This window comes from Schistocerca cancellata, chromosome 3 (genome assembly GCF_023864275.1).
Source record: "Schistocerca cancellata isolate TAMUIC-IGC-003103 chromosome 3, iqSchCanc2.1, whole genome shotgun sequence".
NCBI classification, from domain to species: Eukaryota; Metazoa; Arthropoda; class Insecta; order Orthoptera; family Acrididae; genus Schistocerca; species Schistocerca cancellata.
Window position 1 is genome coordinate 872,048,407 of NC_064628.1, and position 19,034 is coordinate 872,067,440.

At 40.2% G+C, this 19,034-nt stretch overlaps 1 protein-coding gene across 1 annotated transcript in view; it reads left to right on the plus strand.

Moving 5' to 3' along the window:
* The window catches only part of LOC126175941 (dnaJ homolog subfamily C member 1), a 37,302-nt gene that overhangs the window by 4,824 nt on the left and 13,444 nt on the right, over window positions 1-19,034 (plus strand). The window contains exons 4-6 of the mRNA XM_049923017.1: window positions 3,284-3,393; window positions 8,830-8,961; window positions 16,345-16,669. Of these exons, the coding sequence (XP_049778974.1) occupies window positions 3,284-3,393; window positions 8,830-8,961; window positions 16,345-16,669 (567 nt within the window). The remainder of the gene's footprint in view (window positions 1-3,283; window positions 3,394-8,829; window positions 8,962-16,344; window positions 16,670-19,034) is intronic.

Genomic DNA, 19,034 nt, shown 5'->3' on the forward strand with positions numbered 1-19,034 from the left:
ACCATGTAGAGTAGATGCTATAAGATATTGCATTTCCTGTGTTATTCCGAATTATGATGCAATGTTCCTTTGGACATGCTTGCATGTTCGAAGGAACAGGCACTGCAGCAACTATGGCAGTGAGAAATACATGACGCAATCGCAAATATGGACATAATGGCTGTAGTCGCTGCATTGCCTGTTCTTTGCATTGCACCATAATTCGGAATAACATAGGCACTGCAATATTGTATTTATCCACCGAAACTGGACAAGTGACTTCCCTGTAGGGAGTGTACATAATGGATGTACGAGTACAGGTTGTAGGTACATGGTTGACAACATATGGAAGTTTGGGTCTGACTGAGTCATCTTCGGATAGCCAGATGGTAAGGTGACCACTTGCGATAAGCAGGAAATCCAGTTTCAGGTCCCAGCCCGGCACAAATTTTCATTGTTGTCATTCCATTATACAACTGATGATTGTCCATATTCACAACTGAGAATACATGTCATGTATATAGAGAAGCTGTTGAGTCACAGACAGCCACAACAAAATAACTGCTAAACATTTAAACATTTGGCCAAAAGGCCCTCTTCTAAAGCATAATACGCAAGCACAACCCACACACGACTGATATCTCTGGCCACAGACACTTAGCCGAAAGTGAAAGTTACAGATGCCCAAGCATTTAGAAAAAAGAATAGCATTTTTGACATGGGTCAAATATGGCCAAAACCATTTATATTGGCATAGTAGCCAGGTAGCAGTTGGTGCAGCATAGCATAATGAGTGCATAACTGTGATCCAAAAGCCTTGGGGTTGAATCACTCATTGGAAACTTCTTTATTTTCAGTTTTTGCAGTGCTTGCACTGCAAATAAACTGAACTAATGCTCAAAATGTTGCCTTTATTAATATTTTTGTAAGAGGCACCGAAAGGAAAGACAAAGGAAAATTTGGTTTGCAAGTAAACATCCAAGGAAAGATATTACTTGCATTGTCCTTGAGAACTCCACAAATAACTTCCCAAGAAAGGATTGTAATTGAAATGCACAGTTTTTCATATCCTGTTAATTTCATTTTGACCTTCGAGCAGCCCTTAGTGGCAGCACATGAATAATAGTTTACTGATACAGGTAGAATTGGTCGATTGAGAGGGAAAAGAAACTACATCCCCAGGAGAATGCACCAATATGTATTCCATTTTACATCACCATCTATCCTTGTTAATATTTGGTGAAATAATGAATTAAGCAGGGATTGATGTCAAGTTGTGTGATGAGAGAGAACCTTTTATGAATATAAACAAAGTTGTTTTTCTATAGCAACTTTGAAACAATAACATAATTGTAAAATGTGCACCATTTATAATGTGTGGAAGATGCCAAGACAATTACTGCTTCCCCTGTTTTTTTAATGAATACCCCTGTGAAACAAGGCTCTGGAAGTAGACGACATTCCATCAGAACTACTGATACTGTAGGGAGACAGATCTCTTCCATCTGGTGTATAAGAGAAGCAGAATACCCTCACACTTCAAGAAGAATGTTATTATTCCAGTTCCAAAGAAAGCAGGTGCTGTCAGTCTAATAATCATGGGTAGCAAAATACTAATATGAATTCTTTACAGAAGAATGGATAAAGTTGTAGAAGTGGACCTCAAAGATCAGTGTGGATTTTGGAGAAATGAAGGAACATGCAAGGCAATTCTGTTCCTATAACTCATAAAAAGTATGTTATGGGAAGGCAAACCTAAGTTTGTAGCATTTGTAGACTTAGAAAAAGCTTTTGGCAATGTTGATTGCAATACTTTCATTAAAATTCTAGTGGTAGGAGGGGTAAAGTGCAGGACCAAAAGGATATTTACAACTTGTACAGAAACGAGAAGGCAGTTACAAGAGTTTAGGTGCATGAAAGGGAAGCAGTAGTTGAGAAGTGTGTGAGGCAGGGTTGTAGCCTGTCACTGATGTTACTCAATCCGTACATTGACTAAGCAGTAAAGGAAACAAATGACAAATTTTGGGGAGGAATTAAAGTACAGGGAGAAGAAATGAAAACCTTGAAGTTTCCCAATGACATTTTAATTCAGTTAGAGATGGCAAAGTAGAGAGTGAGATACTGTATTGAAAGAAGGATGTAAAATGAACTTCAACAAAAGCAGAATCAGGATAATGGGATGAAGTCAAATTAAATCAAGTGGTGCTGAGGGAATGAGACTCACAAGTAAAACACATACAGTAGTAGATGAGTTTTGTTGCTTGAGCAGCAAAATAACTGATGATGTCTGAAGTAGAGAGGATATAAAATGTAGACTGACAATAGCAAGGAAAGCATTTCTGTGGAAGAGAAATTTATTAGCATTGTATATAGATTTAAGTATGAGGAAATCTTTTCTAGAAGTATTTGTAAGGAGTGTAGCTATGTATGCAAATGAAACATGGATGATAAACAGTTTAGACAAGAAGAGAATGGAGACATTTGAAATATGGTGCTACAGAAGAATGCAGATTATTAGGTAGGCAGATAATGTAACTAATGAGGAGGTATTTGATAGAATTGGGGAGAAAAGAAATTTGTGGCACAATGTGAGTAGAAGAAGGGATCAGTTGGTAATACACATTCTGAGACATCAAGGGATCACCAGTTAAGTGTTGAGGAGCAAAAATTGTAGGAGGAGACCAAGAGACGTATACAGTAAGCAGATTCAGAAGGTGTAAATTGCAGTAGTTATTCACACGTGAAGAGGCTCGCACACGATAGAATAGCATGAAGAGCTGCATCAAACCAGCCTATGGACTGAAGACCACAACAACAACATTCTTTCTGCTGTACGAACCGCTGCCTGGCAGCTACACTAGCTCAGATGGTTCATTTCTCATCTGACCTGCACCAGAATTTCTATTTTTTTCTAATTGGTTAGCCATCTGGACGTTCTATTTCTGTAACTTATATTTCAGGCCAAGCCCTACATGCACTGTAAATGTGAAGGAAACTGGTGATAAGTAGATGCAGTCCACTTGTTACTCAAATATTCACAATTCTTTGATATTGAGAGTAAAATCAAGAATTCTTTGCTTAAGAAATATAATCTTACCTGTTGTTTATTATGCCAGCAGATATTTGCCCCATGATTAGAGGCATGCCTGTCCATTATACACAGTCTATATAGTAAACAATATGAGGACCAAATTGTAAATCTCAAGCAAGGTACTTCATAATGCAAAGACTAGCTTATGTTTGTGATATTTTTATTTATCTAAACTTGTAATTTTTTTCAAGTATTGTAATATTCTATTTTCAGCAACAGTTTTTAGAAGCAAAACTAAAGAGACTACAGAAAAAACAGAAGAAAGGAAAATATGATGGGCCTGCTCTTCCAGATACAATAGTTTTAGAGATTCCTTCACCAAGGTTTGTACTATCTATTATCAATCTCTTAAATGTATTTATCATTATTTCTTCACAATTAATAATAAAAAATATTTGTGCATGTGAGATGAATGCAAGAATAAGCCTTACATGGAAGGAATAAATAATAATGAAGTAACATTATTTAGATTTGCACTCTCAATGTCACATTAGTTGCAGGGTATTTGATTAGGCGATTTTACCGGTTTCCAGTTATAACGAATGTTTATCTTTTTCTGTTACCTTATATGCAAAAGTGGCATATTGGAATTTTGTTGGTAGTGGCTTGGTCAGCGAGACCCTTTATACATTATAAAGGGAAAAAAAAGTGAAAATCTATTATGGGTGTGGAACACTGTGATGAATAAAGATTTGAGTAGCCACGGCAACCAGTCGCCTTTAAGATTGTACAACTTTTATTTTCCCACTACTGGTTTCAAGTCACCTAGCGACTCATCAGTTGGTACTGTTTTTGTATATGTTTGTAACAGTGTGGGGGTGGTTGTTCAGAGCAATTAGATCCTGTAGGGCTATATGTGATGCATGTATCACTTTGGAAACCATTGTTTCACCAGCTATGTTAATTACACAACACACACTTTGTCATAGGTTACAAACTCCTTAGTGTGTAGCATGTGAGAGGACATTTTTTGTTTAAATTGTGAGGGACGATTTCTTAACTGCAATCAAATCTAACCATGTGTGTCCATGCACTGATGGATCAGAAAATTATGAGCACTAGCTTAATAGTATGTTGGTCCATCTTTCAAATGCAGTGTAGTATCAGTTCAGCCTGGTATGGATTCAACAAGTCTTTGATAGGTTTCCAGTGCTATGTGGCAACAGTCACAGGTCACGCATTTCCCATAAATATTGGGCCAGTCTTTGTGGATGCAGAGCATACCAGATGGATTCCATCGGGTTCAGATCAGGTGAATTTTTTGGCCAAGACATCAACATTAGTTCACTATTCTGCTCCTCAAACCAATGTTGCATAATTCTGGTCTTGTGACGTGGACAGTTATGTTAGAAAATGCCATTACCACCAGGGAAGACATAATCTGTGAAGGGATTCAGATGACCTGCAACAATGTTAATGGAGTCCACAGGTCTCATGAAAGCCCAGGTGAATGCCCCCACCCACCAAATGGCATAATGCTGCCCTCCACCACCTGCATCCATGGCGTAGTGCATGTTTTGAGCAGCTGTTCGCCTGCATCGTGCCTATCCAGGTACAACCATGTTCATCTGACCAAGTGACATATTTCTGCTGATCAGTGGTCCAACCTTGGCATTCTCGTGCTCACTGCTGTCGTAATTGATGATTCCTTTGGGTGAACGTGGAAACACGTTGGGATCATCTGCTGCAGAGCCCCATGCTCAGTAAAATACAGGGTGTACAAAAAGTCTGGGAACACTTTCAATTATTTATTGCACCAGAACTAAACATTGTACAGATATCGTACATATTGCATTTTGAAGAGAAACGCTGAAAGTTTTTTTTTACAAACATTCGATATGGGAACCATGAGTGACCTGGCAGAAGTCAATACGGTAATCAAATTCTGGCCATACCCGTCCCAGCATGGCATCATCGACTTTGGCAGTCGCTTCCCGTATTCTCTCCTGAAGCTGTGCTACATCACGTGATAGAGGTGGTACATATACCAGATCTTTAACATGTCCCCACAGAAAAAAGTAACATGGGGTGAGATCTGGTGATCGGGGAGACCATTTCATGAAATAGCTTTCCCCTTGATGTGGCAGCTCCATGTTTGCGAGTAGCACTGGCTATTGGCAAATTACCAAACTCCGCTGTGGCAGTATACATGGGGGGAGGGGGGGGGAGGAAACTTTCAGGGTTTCTCTTCAAAATGACATATGTATGATATCTGTACAATGTTTGGTTCTTATGCAATAAATAATTGAAAATGTTCCCGAACTTTATGTACACCCTGTACTTCAAAACATGTGCCCCCACCACCATTGTACTCTGTCATCAGATCTGCCATAGACCGTTGCCTATCTCGTTTTACTTTCTCCCTTAATTTAATTGACAAGTCAAAATTGTGAATCATTACAACAGAAACAAACATTCAAATGAGTCAGCATTCCTTGCTTCATGCTTAGTACTTCACAAGACTGTCTGTCTGTACCCTCAGCAATGAATACTGAGGCACATAAAAAATTTGAACACTTACATCCTGTCGATATGACATCCAATCATCCAGAAGTTACAGCCATTAATTTCCACTGCATCAAATTTTTCGAAACCAGTTCTCCCACTGACCACCTCTCTTGTGGGGCACATGGTACTGTCTTTGAGAATCACTTCCCACACCTGGCTGGAGGAGCAGCTTCCTCCTCCAGTGTCCACCCATGGCACTTGGGACATGTCTACCCGGAAACCTGCAGATCAGAGGGCCAGTGCCAGCCAAGGGCTGTAGGAACTGAGACATGTCGGTACTCTCTTCATCTGGCCCCACACTTGTCAAGGATGGGCTCTCGCAAGAATCCCAGCCACCAAAGGCTGTGGAGGAGGAAACGGAGAAGAATCAGAATGAGGACAAGGCTATTCTGGTGACCTGGAGGCGCCAGAGCCCCCCGCGCCATTGGATTTTGAACCAATGCTCATTGATGTGGTTAGATTCCTATTGGTTACACACAGTGATCTTGGGACATGACGAGTCCTCTTAAGCCCTTGACACCTAATCTGAACATGTGTAACATGATCATTCAGTGGAAGTGTAGTGGATATTACCATCACCTGTACCTGTTGGAATTACACACCTCATTTCCCTCTCTTCTGCAATTTGCATTGCCCTTCAAGAAATGCACTTCACAGATGACTATTCTCCAATGCATCATGGTTATCATGCTTTCTGTCAGTCCTGTTGGCCATGACAGGGTTGCTGCAGGAGTCTGTAATTGGTTTGCATTGATGTGATCAGTGGGTAGGTTCTCTTTGTATCACATAGGAAGCAATAGCGATGAAAGTGCAAGAGACATCAGCGATCACCATTTGCAATATTTACATACCTTCAGACAGGACTTTATTTACCTTTGACCATCTTAATCCTACAACACCCCCTACTTTTCTCCTACTTGGGCATTTCAGTGCACACCACCAATGGACTCCCTGTGGGGGAGTACCCCTTTGTCTGGTAGAGGCCTTCTAGTTGGCCAGTTTCTTACAGACCAGTAACTGTACCGTCTCAATGATGGAACTCCTATCCCCTTCAACACCGCCCAGGGCACCCTTCAGCTGTCGATCTAACGATCTCTTTCTGCCATCTCTTCACTGCATTGGTCACTACATTATGATCTTCGTGACTGTAACAACTTTCCAGTGATCCTGTTGCTTCCTTCCCTATGGCAAATGAACAGACTATCTCATTGGCTGCTTTGAGCAGCCAACTGACAGTTGTGTGCCTCTGCATTTACCTTCACCCCCTCTCTATCAGATTGCACTGATGAGATTGTGTTAAACATCTCTGTTGCAATCAGTTATACTGGTGGCATTGCTATTCCCCTTTGTCCAGTACTGGCCCATGCCACTGTGGACTAAAGACATTGCAATATCTATTCAGGATCACGGAAGAGCCCTGCAGTGTTCTGAGGGATTCACAGACCAGTCATATCAATTTAAGTGATTTTGTGCTAAGGCTCGCTGTCTGAATGCAGCAAGAAGAAATGGTGGAAGCAATGTGTCTCATTCCAGAGAACATATGCCTCTTCATTCCGAGATGTAGGCCATGCTCTGTAGTCTTCTGGGCTGCCAACAGTCAAGAGCTGCTCTGGGTCTTATCCATGGCTGGTTCACAACCCACAAATTAGCACTGATCTATTTCAGGGTCCTCAAGTCTGTCGTCCTAATGACCCTTTGTCACCTGTTACCCCAGTACTTCAGGAGTTTCGGGGTGTTACCATTTTTTACACAGATGGCTCTAAAACTGGGGATAAGACAGGGTATGCTTTTACATCTGCTGGACAGGAATATCATTTCTTGCCATGAACATGTAGTATTTTTACATTGGAACTGATAGCTGTTAACAGAACCATCCCCTTTATTAAATGGACCTCCTTTGACTATGTTTAAATATGTAGTGACTTAGTGAGTAATCTACAGGCCATGGGCTGATACTCTGTGGTCTTTGCTCTTCATGACCGCCTGCTGGAGTGGCCGAGCGGTTCTAGGTGCTACAGTATGGAGCCACGTGACCACTACGGTCGCAGGTTCGAATCCTGCCTTGGGCGTGGATGTGTGTAATATCCTTAGGTTAGTTAGGTTTAAGTAGTTCTAAGTTATAGGACACTGATGACCTCAGAAGCTAAATCCCATAGTGCTCAGAGCCATTTGAACAATTTTTCTTCCTGACCTGCCCGCTGAACTTAGTCCTACTTGCTGCTCAGTTCTCTTTCTCTAGGCACCAAGTCTCATGGTTATCTTAGGGAATGAACAGGTCAACTATTTGGGTAAAGAAGTGATTACTTGCCTCCACTGCCAACCCCCCTGCCCCAATATGTTGAAGATACATGTTTAAAGTTGGTGGTAAGCATAAAACATCATCTGAAATTGTACTAAATAGTTTCTTCAGGCAATTAGTCTTGGAGCCCACATGAAGGGTAAATGATTTGCAATAACATACTAGACCTCTTAGCATCAAACAATCTTGAACAAAAATATATGCAAAATATTATCTTTTTTTTTTAAAAAAAAAAAAGAGGATAAAAACTAAAAACTCACTGGACTGCTTCCTAAGGGTATTTCCATTTCTTCCTTAATATGTTAACATTGCCTAATGTGCCTTAGAGTCAGAGTAGTAGTATTGATGGCAGTTGTGAGTTTTATACACATATAGGGAGAAATAACTGTCATAATAAAATAAGAGATTGCACAAAAAATTGAGGTGTTCACTTTTCCTAAATTCTTTTTGAGAGTGGAACAGTAGGGCAATACTCTGATGGTGGTTGTATGCGCCCTCTGCCAAACACTAAAGTGTAAATTGCAGAGTAGTCGTTTACATGTAGTTGTTTTCTCACTTCCCTTGCAGTACAAACCACTAGTTTCTGATGCTCAGAGTTTAGCTTTCTATTCCACTTGGCAATGTTTTTGCTTTCTTTTCTTCATTTACTCTCTACATTTCTAGATGGAGATGTCATAAATGATACAGAAATGTATTATGAAACCTCATTAGCGAGCTCACAGAACTACTTTAGTGGATATGGTGTTTTGTTTTAAATGTTATGTACTAGTTATTTAGGGATAGAAGCAAAATTGAAGTTAACTATAAAAATATTTTTTAAAAATTTGCAAAGAAGCAGATAAACTGTCCAAGTAGTTGCCTTTGCCAATTTAACACTTGTTTTTGAATTGGTTTTCCGTTTTTATTTAGTATTAGTGTACTAGCTAAAAGTAATGACTTGTTTTGATGACAGGGTTTGGGACACCTTGCCATTCCAGTTACCAAGGATGCTGTGGTTCGTCCTGACATTGTGTCCACAGAGTGTGCTGCTGATAAAGAACATGCTGGCAAGACGGCAGCAGAGGAAAGAGGAAGACACAGCTGAGTGAGTAACAATATTTTAATAAAGAGTCGAAAAATCATGCGAAGTGTGGTAGGGATGGTAAAAACTTATTGGTTAAAACTGATACTGGTATTTTGGATCTGAATAACTGCTATTTTTGGTATTTGTATGGTCTTGGTTGTAACAGGTCTTTCAATTTTTTACTAATAACCATGTAAAAACAGGCACATCAGTTTCATCTAACAGTGTGCAAAAATTCTTTGTTTTTTAAATAAAACTTTTTTTAAAAAGAGCAATGTTTGTTTGTAAAATTTCCATTGTTTTGAAATATTTGGTTATTGAAGAAAATGGGAATAGCAATTAGTGTTATTTTAATAGTCACATCAAAACGAGAAACAAACATATGACATAAGAATTGGTACACCACTGGTGAGACAATAATGTACCTGGTGGAATGTGGTGAAGCCTGGCCTATTAGGTGGCATGCATACACATGCATTGTTAAAGATTTGCCCACACTTGGTCTGTACGATAGTTCCTCACCTTTGTCGTTGGACATTGGTTGTATTGCAGAATAGCATCATTCCTAATTTGGGAGTATTTTACGGAGAGTGGTAGGAATGAAGTGCAGTGTTGCATTTGTGTTAAAAGATTGAAAATGGGGTGCACAAACGAAACAGTGGCACGTTACAAGGAGAGCAGGTAAATTTGATTGACATATGTATAATTCTGTTGACGTACTGTAAACTTGGGATAATAACTGAATCCTTAATTTTGTGATTGCTTCGGGCTGAAAAATTGATTCCATCCAAGAGTGATGATGCAGGAAAATAATCGGCATGTGACCTTTTGCACTCTGTTACCACACCTGTCTCCTTCACTTTTGCCATCTTTTCTAGAGATACTGAGACAGATTTCTGCCACAGCCTCAACCCCGTATCAATTGAGATCTCATACTCTTCACCTGAATTATAATTTTTTAATCTTTGTTTGACAACGTCATTGATTATGGAAATAACAGCTATAAAGAAAGGCTATTTCAGAAACTGGTTATTCTGATCTGTTTTTACAGTCAGGTTAAACTGCAGATGAAAAAATTGATACAACTGAAAACTGGTTGTTACAGTGATAGACCACCACCCCTAAAGTGTTGCCCAGTACATAGCTGCAGCGCCTCACATGGCGTGAGACTTGTCTATCTGCATTAACATAGTCACTGTTCATTCCTTACTGCAGTGCAAGTGTTAGCAAACTTCCATGTGAAAATAGTCAATTAAATGCTTGCTAGGAGCTTCCAAGTGGAAAGACATTCAGATATGTTCTATGGACTATGAGTTTATTAACATTTGTAATGTTTTACCTCCATCATGTGCAGTTATATGAGTATATGTTTCTACAGTTATATGAGTATTTGCCTTGTACATTGTGAAAGTATCAGTAGTACATGATTCCAGATAATGCAGTATGAGCAGTCAAAAATTGTAAGGGAAACAGTGAATGTACTACAGTACATTTTGAAGTACAGGCTCTGGAGTCCATGAAGGCACTATGGAGAGATACAGTATAACCCCACTTTTACATTCCTGGAATTAATGTTTTCCCGCTGTTTGACATTTTTTATCATTCCCGTCAAATTTCCTATTTCCACAATGCTAATTAACATCTGATTTTGTGTTAACATATTAATAATTTTCCCGGGATTTACGCATTGTGAAAACATGTTCATGAAGAAAGAAAATGACGCTGGCTTGATGTTGGCCATCCAGCAGTGTTTACAAATATTACGTGGCTAAGTTTTTTGGTACCAGGGCACTCTACTCAGCCAATTTGAACTGATAAACATGTAAGAGTTGGAATAATTCGTGCCGTATCTCCTGCCGCCACTAAGCTCTACTTGACATGGTGGCTCGTGGGAGTAACTAGGTTCGTTCGAATAAAGATGTCGTGACCAATCACAACCATTTCCAAACTCTCTCCACTGTGCAGTTTCGTGATTGTTGTGATACCTTTGCGGGCCATATTTAACACGTTTTGGCATTTGACCACTTGGAACACTAGTAGACACTGTTATTCACTTTGCATTCCTCAAATGTTTTTACTTTCTACATCTACATCTACATCCATACTCCGCAAGCCACCTGACGGTGTGTGGCGGAGGGTACCTTCAGTACCTCTATCGGTTCTCCCTTCTATTCCAGTCTCGTATTGTTCGTGGAAAGAAGGATTGTCGGTATGCCTCTGTGTGGGCTCTAATCTCTCTGATTTTATACTCATGGTCTCTTCGCGAGATATACGTAGGAGGGAGCAATATACTGCTTGACTCTTCGGTGAAGGTATGTTCTCGAAACTTTGTCAAAAGCCCGTACCGAGCTACTGAGCGTCTCTCCTGCAGAGTCTTCCACTGGAGTTTATCTATCATCTCCGTAACGCTTTCGCGATTACTAAATGATCCTGTAACGAAGCGCGCTGCTCTCCGTTGGATCTTCTCTATGTCTTGTATCAACCCTACCTGGTACGGATCCCACACTGCTGAGCAGTATTCAAGCAGTGGGCGAACAAGCGTACTGTAACCTACTTCCTTTGTTTTCGGATTGCATTTCCTTAGGATTCTTCCAATGAATCTCAGTCTGGCATCTGCTTTACCGACAATCAACATTATATGATCATTCCATTTTAAATCACTCCTAATGCGTACTCCCAGATAATTTATGGTATTAACTGCTTCCAGTTGCTGACCTGCTATTTTGTAGCTAAATGATAAAGGATCTATATTTCTGTGTATTCGCAGCACATTACACTTGTCTACATTGAGATTCAATTGCCATTCCCTGCACCATGCGTCAATTCGCTGCAGATCCTCCTGCATTTCAGTACAATTTTCCATTGTTACAACCTCTCGATACACCACAGCATCATCTGCAAAAAGCCTCAGTGAACTTCCGATGTCATCCACCGGGTCATTTATGTATATTGTGAATAGCAACGGTCCTATGACACTCCCCTGCGGCACACCTGAAATCACTCTTACTTCGGAAGACTTCTCTCCATTGAGAATAACATGCTGCGTCCTGTTATCTAGGAACTCTTCAATCCAATCACACAATTGGTCTGATAGTCCATATGCTCTTACTTTGTTTATTAAACGACTGTGGGGAACTGTATTGAACGCCTTGCGGAAGTCAAGAAACACGGCATCTACCTGTGAACCCGTGTCTATGGCCCTCTGAGTCTCGTGGACGAATAGCGCGAGCTGGGTTTCACATGACCGTCTTTTTCTAAACCCATTCTGATTCCTACAGATTAGATTTCTCGTCTCCAGAAAAGTCATTATACTCGAACACAATACGTGTTCCAAAATTCTACAACTGATCGACGTTAGAGATATAGGTCTATAGTTCTGCACATCTGTTCGACGTCCCTTCTTGAAAACGGGATGACCTGTGCCCTTTTCCAATCTTTTGGAACGCTACGCTCTTCTAGAGACCTACGGTACACCGCTGCAAGAAGGGGGGCAAGTTCCTTCGCGTACTCTGTGTAAAATTGAACTGGTATCCCATCAGGTCCAGAGGCCTTTCCTCTTTTGAGCGATTTTAATTGTTTCTCTATCCCTCTGTCGTCTATTTCGATATCTACCATTTTGTCATTTGTGCGACAATCTAGAGAAGGAACTACAGTGCAATCTTCCTCTGTGAAACAACTTTGGAAAAAGACATTTAGTATTTCGGCCTTTAGTCTGCCATCATCTGTTTCAGTACCATTTTGGTCACAGAGTGTCTGGACATTTTGTTTTGCTCCACCTACCGCTTTGACATAAGACCAAAATTTCTTAGGATTTTCTGCCAAGTCAGTACATAGAACTTTACTTTCGAATTCATTGAACGCCTCTCGCATAGCCCTCCTCACACTACATTTCGCTTCGCGTAATTTTTGTTTAACACAGCACTGGTTATGTGTTGTTTGCATGATGAGCAAAAAGTGTCTCAAGAATTTATTCTTGTTGTCAAGTGCAGTATTTGCATATGTATTTTTTGTGATCTTGCACAAACAAACAATGAGAGTGTAGTTTGTATGTGTGTGGTGTGCGCCATTAGCGAGGAGGCACAGTACCTGATAACATCAAAAAGATGACTACAGTGCAAGAGATGCAGACTAACACGTATTCAAGTAACTAGTGCAGTATTTTTATTATTTAAATAATGAATGACGGCTGCAGGCTTTCAAAAACATCGATTATGGCTTATGTAATGGAGCCAAACGTTCCTACTTCCGAAACAGTTGTCAGTTCCAGTTACATCAGTGGTTTTTATTAGATAATAAACAAGATTAGATAATAAACAAGACACTGAAAGCCTTTTGATGCCTGTTATGTGTACATATCATACATCAAGTGTGAAAATGCAAGGGGGTAACCTATACGTAACTTTCGTAGCTTAAAGTGTTATGTCCCACATTTTACACTTTCCTGCATTTTACACAATTTTTTTGAAGTCCCTTGAAAAGTGTAAAACCAGGGTTTCACTGCATATGCTTAAAAATGCCTGCCATTGTAAAATACTGTTTGTCACAAAATTATTTTCGTTCTTCATTCCATAGCTTATTGGTTACAATATTGTGCTCATATATTTCACATTTATGTATCATAGTAACATTTTATTTCACATTTATTTAAAGCTGTAAAGCTATGTTACATCATTTACAAGCCTTAGGTAACATGTTCATTTTGCTAATAACACCTGCTCCATGCAGTAATAAACTAAAACTCTAGCAGGACATATGTGTATAATGCTTTTAAGAACTTTCTAATTAACAGCAGTGGGAACAGAGTCTCCTCATGTGTCTACAATTCTGGCAACTAATTACACATGTCCCCTGCAGTTTCATAAATAGGGACCTGAAAAGTCCATAATTTGTGATAAATGTGAATACAGATGTGAATTTTGCTTCAAAATAAGAAAATGCTAAATTACCTTATAAATGCTGTTTCATAGCGAGTTGAACCCAGATGAACTGTTTTATCAGAGATAGTTTGCAGTAGCTTTATTTTCTGCATATAAATACTGAAAAATTACTTAGTTTTCAGTCACTAGTAGTGAAGATCATCTGGTGAAGCCCAATTTCTAAAGATAAATATGTAAGACCATGATTGCAAAACAAAAAGTGCACAAATGTGATGACGTATTGGTGCACTTGATGCTCTGCTCTCATGCGAGTTGTGGGCAGTGGAATGGTCTGTATAGGGTACAAGTGCTGTAATGCAACATAGGGACTCGAGTGTTGAGCGTAGTATCTTAGAGGAAAGAAACTCACGTGTTTTTCTCCTAGCCAAAGTTTAAAAGTTAATAAATGGAGACAGTTTAATGTGGCAGTTCTAGGTGACAGATGTTTTATACTGTGGTTGCATCAAGTACTGGTTGAGGTTAACCAGACTGTCAGCATCAGGAAGTAATTGTGTGGTAGCCATTACTTATTGCTTTGTGTTGCGCATTGCTCAACATTTTCTTAATTTGAAATGAGCGAAGAAACTAATCTTGGCCCATCACGTTTTCAGTAATGTCCATCGAAACACCAGAAGCGATTGGCATTTCGTCATAGGCCATGTGTCAAGTTCTGGCTTTGCAGAAACTCAGAACACAGGTATAGGCTGGCTGCCCTGCAAGAGGGCTTGTTTCCCTGCACCACTCCTCCCCTCTACCAGTCAAAATTCTTGTTTGTGTACACTCACGGCTGACAGCTAGTTCATAGCGCTCACATCCAGCACTATAGTGTTGTGACTGGAAAACAAACCTTGTCAACATATTTTGACCGTACCAAAGCTCTTCTGCTAATGTGCAAATAGTTATTTTTGGTTTTACTTCTGCACAATTCATCTCTCATTCCCTGTGTTGAGTTCCAGCCTGAAAAAGCACCTGCCCTCTGGTAGTTTTTGTTTGTCCAAATGTTTTGTGAAGCCTCGGTTTCCTTCAGCAGAATCATAGCATGCTTTCTGGAATTGCATTATGGGACTACAGATCATGATAAAAACTGAATGAAAGTCCGTAGCTTTTAAAATCCTGCAGTGGAGACGGGTGTGAGGTTAAGCGTCCGTGCCTTTGCAAACCCAGGGTCCCTATCTTAAAATGTTTGCTAGATCTCATAAATTGTGTTTATTTGTACTTACCTTCAGGAGCCAAATGTATAATGCTGCCGATAGACATATATAAAAGTAAAGGTGATGCACTATCCTAGCTTTCAGAACTAACAGCTCCTTCATCATGGAGGAGGACACGTTGGGGAACATAAAAAAAGGAATGGCTGGCCACTCGAACTGCAGGATGAGAGGGGCCTTCTGATGAGAAGGACAAGGGTAGACAAAGATGGAGAGAGAGGTGATTCACTAGATTATGTCTCATTTAATTTTTACTTGCTTTGACAGAATCAAACTTTTTATAGTAGTGGGGTTACTTATAACTCTTCTTCATAATATAATAAGAACTTGTATACATATTTGATTTTAGGATTCATAGTACCATCACAGCTACATGTACTTTAGAGCGTCACTACACAGTTACATTCAGTCCAAGATCATTTTTTCCGCCTCTGTGGGCTATATTTTTTCATGTCACTATTCGAAAATAATGGATTTTCTTTGCATTCTCATATATGGACTATCAGATTGACATTACTACAGATGATATCCGCCTATGGTAGCTGAGTGGTCAGCGTGACAGAATGTCAATCCTAAGGGCCTGGGTTCGATTCCCGGTGGGGTCGGAGATTTTTTCCACTCAGGGACTGGGTGTTGTGTTGTCCTAATCATCATCATTTCATCCCCATGGACGCACAAGTTGCCAAAGTGACATCAAATCGAAAGACTTGCCCCCCCCACACGAACAGTCTGTCCGACGGGAGGCCCTAGTCACACAACATTACACATTACCTACAGAAGATGATGTTGCTGGCAACACCCCCCCCCTCCCCCCCACGTCTCTCTCTCTCTCTCTCTCTCTCTCTCTCTCTCTCTCTCTCTCTCTCTCTGTGTGTGTGTGTGTGTGTGTGTGTGTGTGTGTGTGTGTGTGTGTAAATTTGTCACCCACTATGCATCCGCAGATGTGTGATTAAGTGCCTTCATTTACGTATACTGTATGATTTTTATATTTGTTGGCTGTCAGCATCAAGTCTATACTAATTTAAAAAATGGTAAAATGTTGACTGCATTTGAATACCTTAAGAGATAGGTGTCCACAAATGGGAATCGGACACACATTGGTCTGGATATGAAACAATTGAAAGGAATTATTGGAGCATATATTTTACCGAGATTTTACTGAGTAACACAGTCAGGAAAAAAATTTCACTATAGTGTCATTGTGAATGATGTAAATTTTCACTGTCCACCATATTTTAATACTATTCTCCAGTGCAACATTTTGTCTTTGTTTCAAAAAGATCTGAGGAAGAGGACGAAGAACCTGTTATGCAAGTACGTGAAGTTGCTGCGAGGGGCCCACGTCGCCGCAAGCCCAAATTTGCCCCTCCTGAGGTACTAGCTGCTGAAGATGAACTGCCACACGATTTGAGCACAGCTCAATCTTCTGGGTCAGTTGATGACTTGTCAGCCCAGGAAGAAGATACAGTAGCACCTTACATATCAGGTGGCCTGTGGACTGATGACGATCTAGCTGAGCTGTCTCGTCAGCTTAAACGATATCCACAAGGCACTCCACAGCGTTGGGAAAAAGTGGCCGCTGCGATGCACAGGCCGGCAGCAGAGGTAAGCTTCAACGAGGTACTTGTTTAGTGAAAAAGAAGGGTGCATAATCTGTAACTCTTCTTGAAATGTATTATAAACATACGGAAGACCTGAACCAATATCATTTCATTTGTAAGTGACTGAGGTAAGGGAGACTGCTTGTTGTCTGCAAGATCTGACTTTTGTACACAGTGACCCTACAGAGCAACACACCTGTGGCTGATTTTATAAAATCTGTTCTTAGTAGGATGGCATGGTGCTTCATTTTCTTGCCAATCTGATCTCCTCTTAGAAAAAGTTTTCTTTTATTGATGTCAACTGATCTGTCATTGACTATATAATAACAGATCAGGAATTCAGGAAGGCTGTGAGGGACACACGTGTATTCAGGGGATTCTTTGATGACACTGATCATTATTTAATCTGCAGTGAAATTGGGATTGTGAGGCCGAAAGTGCAGGAGGTCAGGTCCATATGTAGGAGGATAAGAGTGGAGAAACTTCAGGATAAGGAAATCAGGCACAAGTACATAACAGCGATCTCAGAAAGGTACCAGTTAGTTGAATGTAGTCAATTACAGTCATTGGAAAAGGAATGGACAAGGTACAGGGACACAGTACTAGAAGTGGCTAAAGAATGTCTTGGAACAGTAGTGTGTAAAAGTAGGATGAAGCAAACAACTTGGTGGAATGATACAGTCAAGGCAGCCTGTAAAAGGAAAAAGAAGGCGTTTCAAAAATGGCTACATACCAGAACCCAAGTAGACAGAGAAAGTTATGTTGAAGAAAGAAACAAAGCCAAACAGATAATTGCAGCATCCAAGAAGAAATCGTGGGAAGACTTTGGAAACAGGTTGGAGACTATGGGTCAAGCTGCTGGAAAACCATTCTGGAGTGTAATTAGCAGTCTTCGAAAGGGAGGTAAGAAGGAAATGACAAGTATTTTGGACAGGTCAGGAAAACTGCTGGTGAATCCTGTGGATGCCTTGGGCAGATGGAGGGAATATTTTGAAGAGTTGCTCAATGTAGGTGAAAATGCGATCAGTAATGTTTCAGATTTCGAGGTAGAATGGGATAGGAATGATGATGGAAATAGGATCACATTTGAGGAAGTGGAAAAAATGGTCAGTTGATTGCAGTGCAATAAAGCTGCTGGGGTGGATGAAATTAAGTCGGAACTCATCAAATACAGTGGAATGTCAGGTCTTAAATGGCTACACAGGATAATTGAAATGGCCTGGGAGTCGGGACAGGTTCCATCAGACTGGACAAAAGCAGTAATCACACCAATCTTTAAACATGGAAACAGAAAAGATTGTAACAACTACAGAGGTATCTCTTTAATCAGCGTTGTGGGTAAAATCTTCTCAGGTATTGTTGAAAGGAAAGTGCGAGTATTAGTCGAGGACCAATTGGATGAAAATCAGTGTGGGTTTAGCCTCTTAGAGGTTGTCAGGACCAGATCTTTAGCTTATGGCAAATAATGGAGAAGTGTTATGAGTGGAACAGGGAATTGTATCTATGCTTTATAGATCTAGAAAAGGCATATGACCGGGTTCCTAGGAGGAAGTTATTGTCTGTTCTACAAGATTATGGAATAGGAGGCAAACTTTTGCAAGCAATTAAAGGTCTTTACATGGATAGTCAGGCAGCAGTTAGAGTTGACGGTAAATTGAGTTCATGGTTCAGAGTAGTTTCAGGGGTAAGACAAGGCTGCAACCTGTCTCCACTGTTGTTCATATTATTTATGGATCATATGTTGAAAACAATAGACTGGCTGGGTGAGATTAAGATATGTGAACACAAAATAAGCAGTCTTGCATATGCGGATGACTTGGTTGTGATGGCAGATTCGATTGAAAGTTTGCAAAGTAATATTTCAGAGCTAGATCAGAAATGTAAGGACTATGGTATGAAGATTAGCATCTCCAAAACGAAAGTAATGTCAGTGGGAAACAAATATAAACGGATTGAGTGCCAAATAGGAGGAACAAAGTTAGAACAGGTGGACAGTTTCAAGTACTTAGGATGCATATTCTCACAGGATGGCAACATAGTGAAAGAACTGGAAGCGAGGTGTAGCAAAGCTAATGCAGTGAGCGCTCAGCTACGATCTACTCTCTTCTGCAAGAAGGAAGTCAGTACCAAGACAAAGTTATCTGTGCACCGTTCAATCCTTCGACCAACTTTGTTGTATGGGAGCGAAAGCTGGGTGGATTCAGGTTACCTTATCAACAAGGTTGAGGTTACGGATATGAAAGTAGCTAGGATGATTGCAGGTGCTAGTAGATGGGAACAATGGCAGGAAGGTGTCCACAATGAGGAAATCAAAGAAAAACTGGGAATGAACTCTCTAGATGTAGCAGTCAGGGCGAACAGGCTTAGAT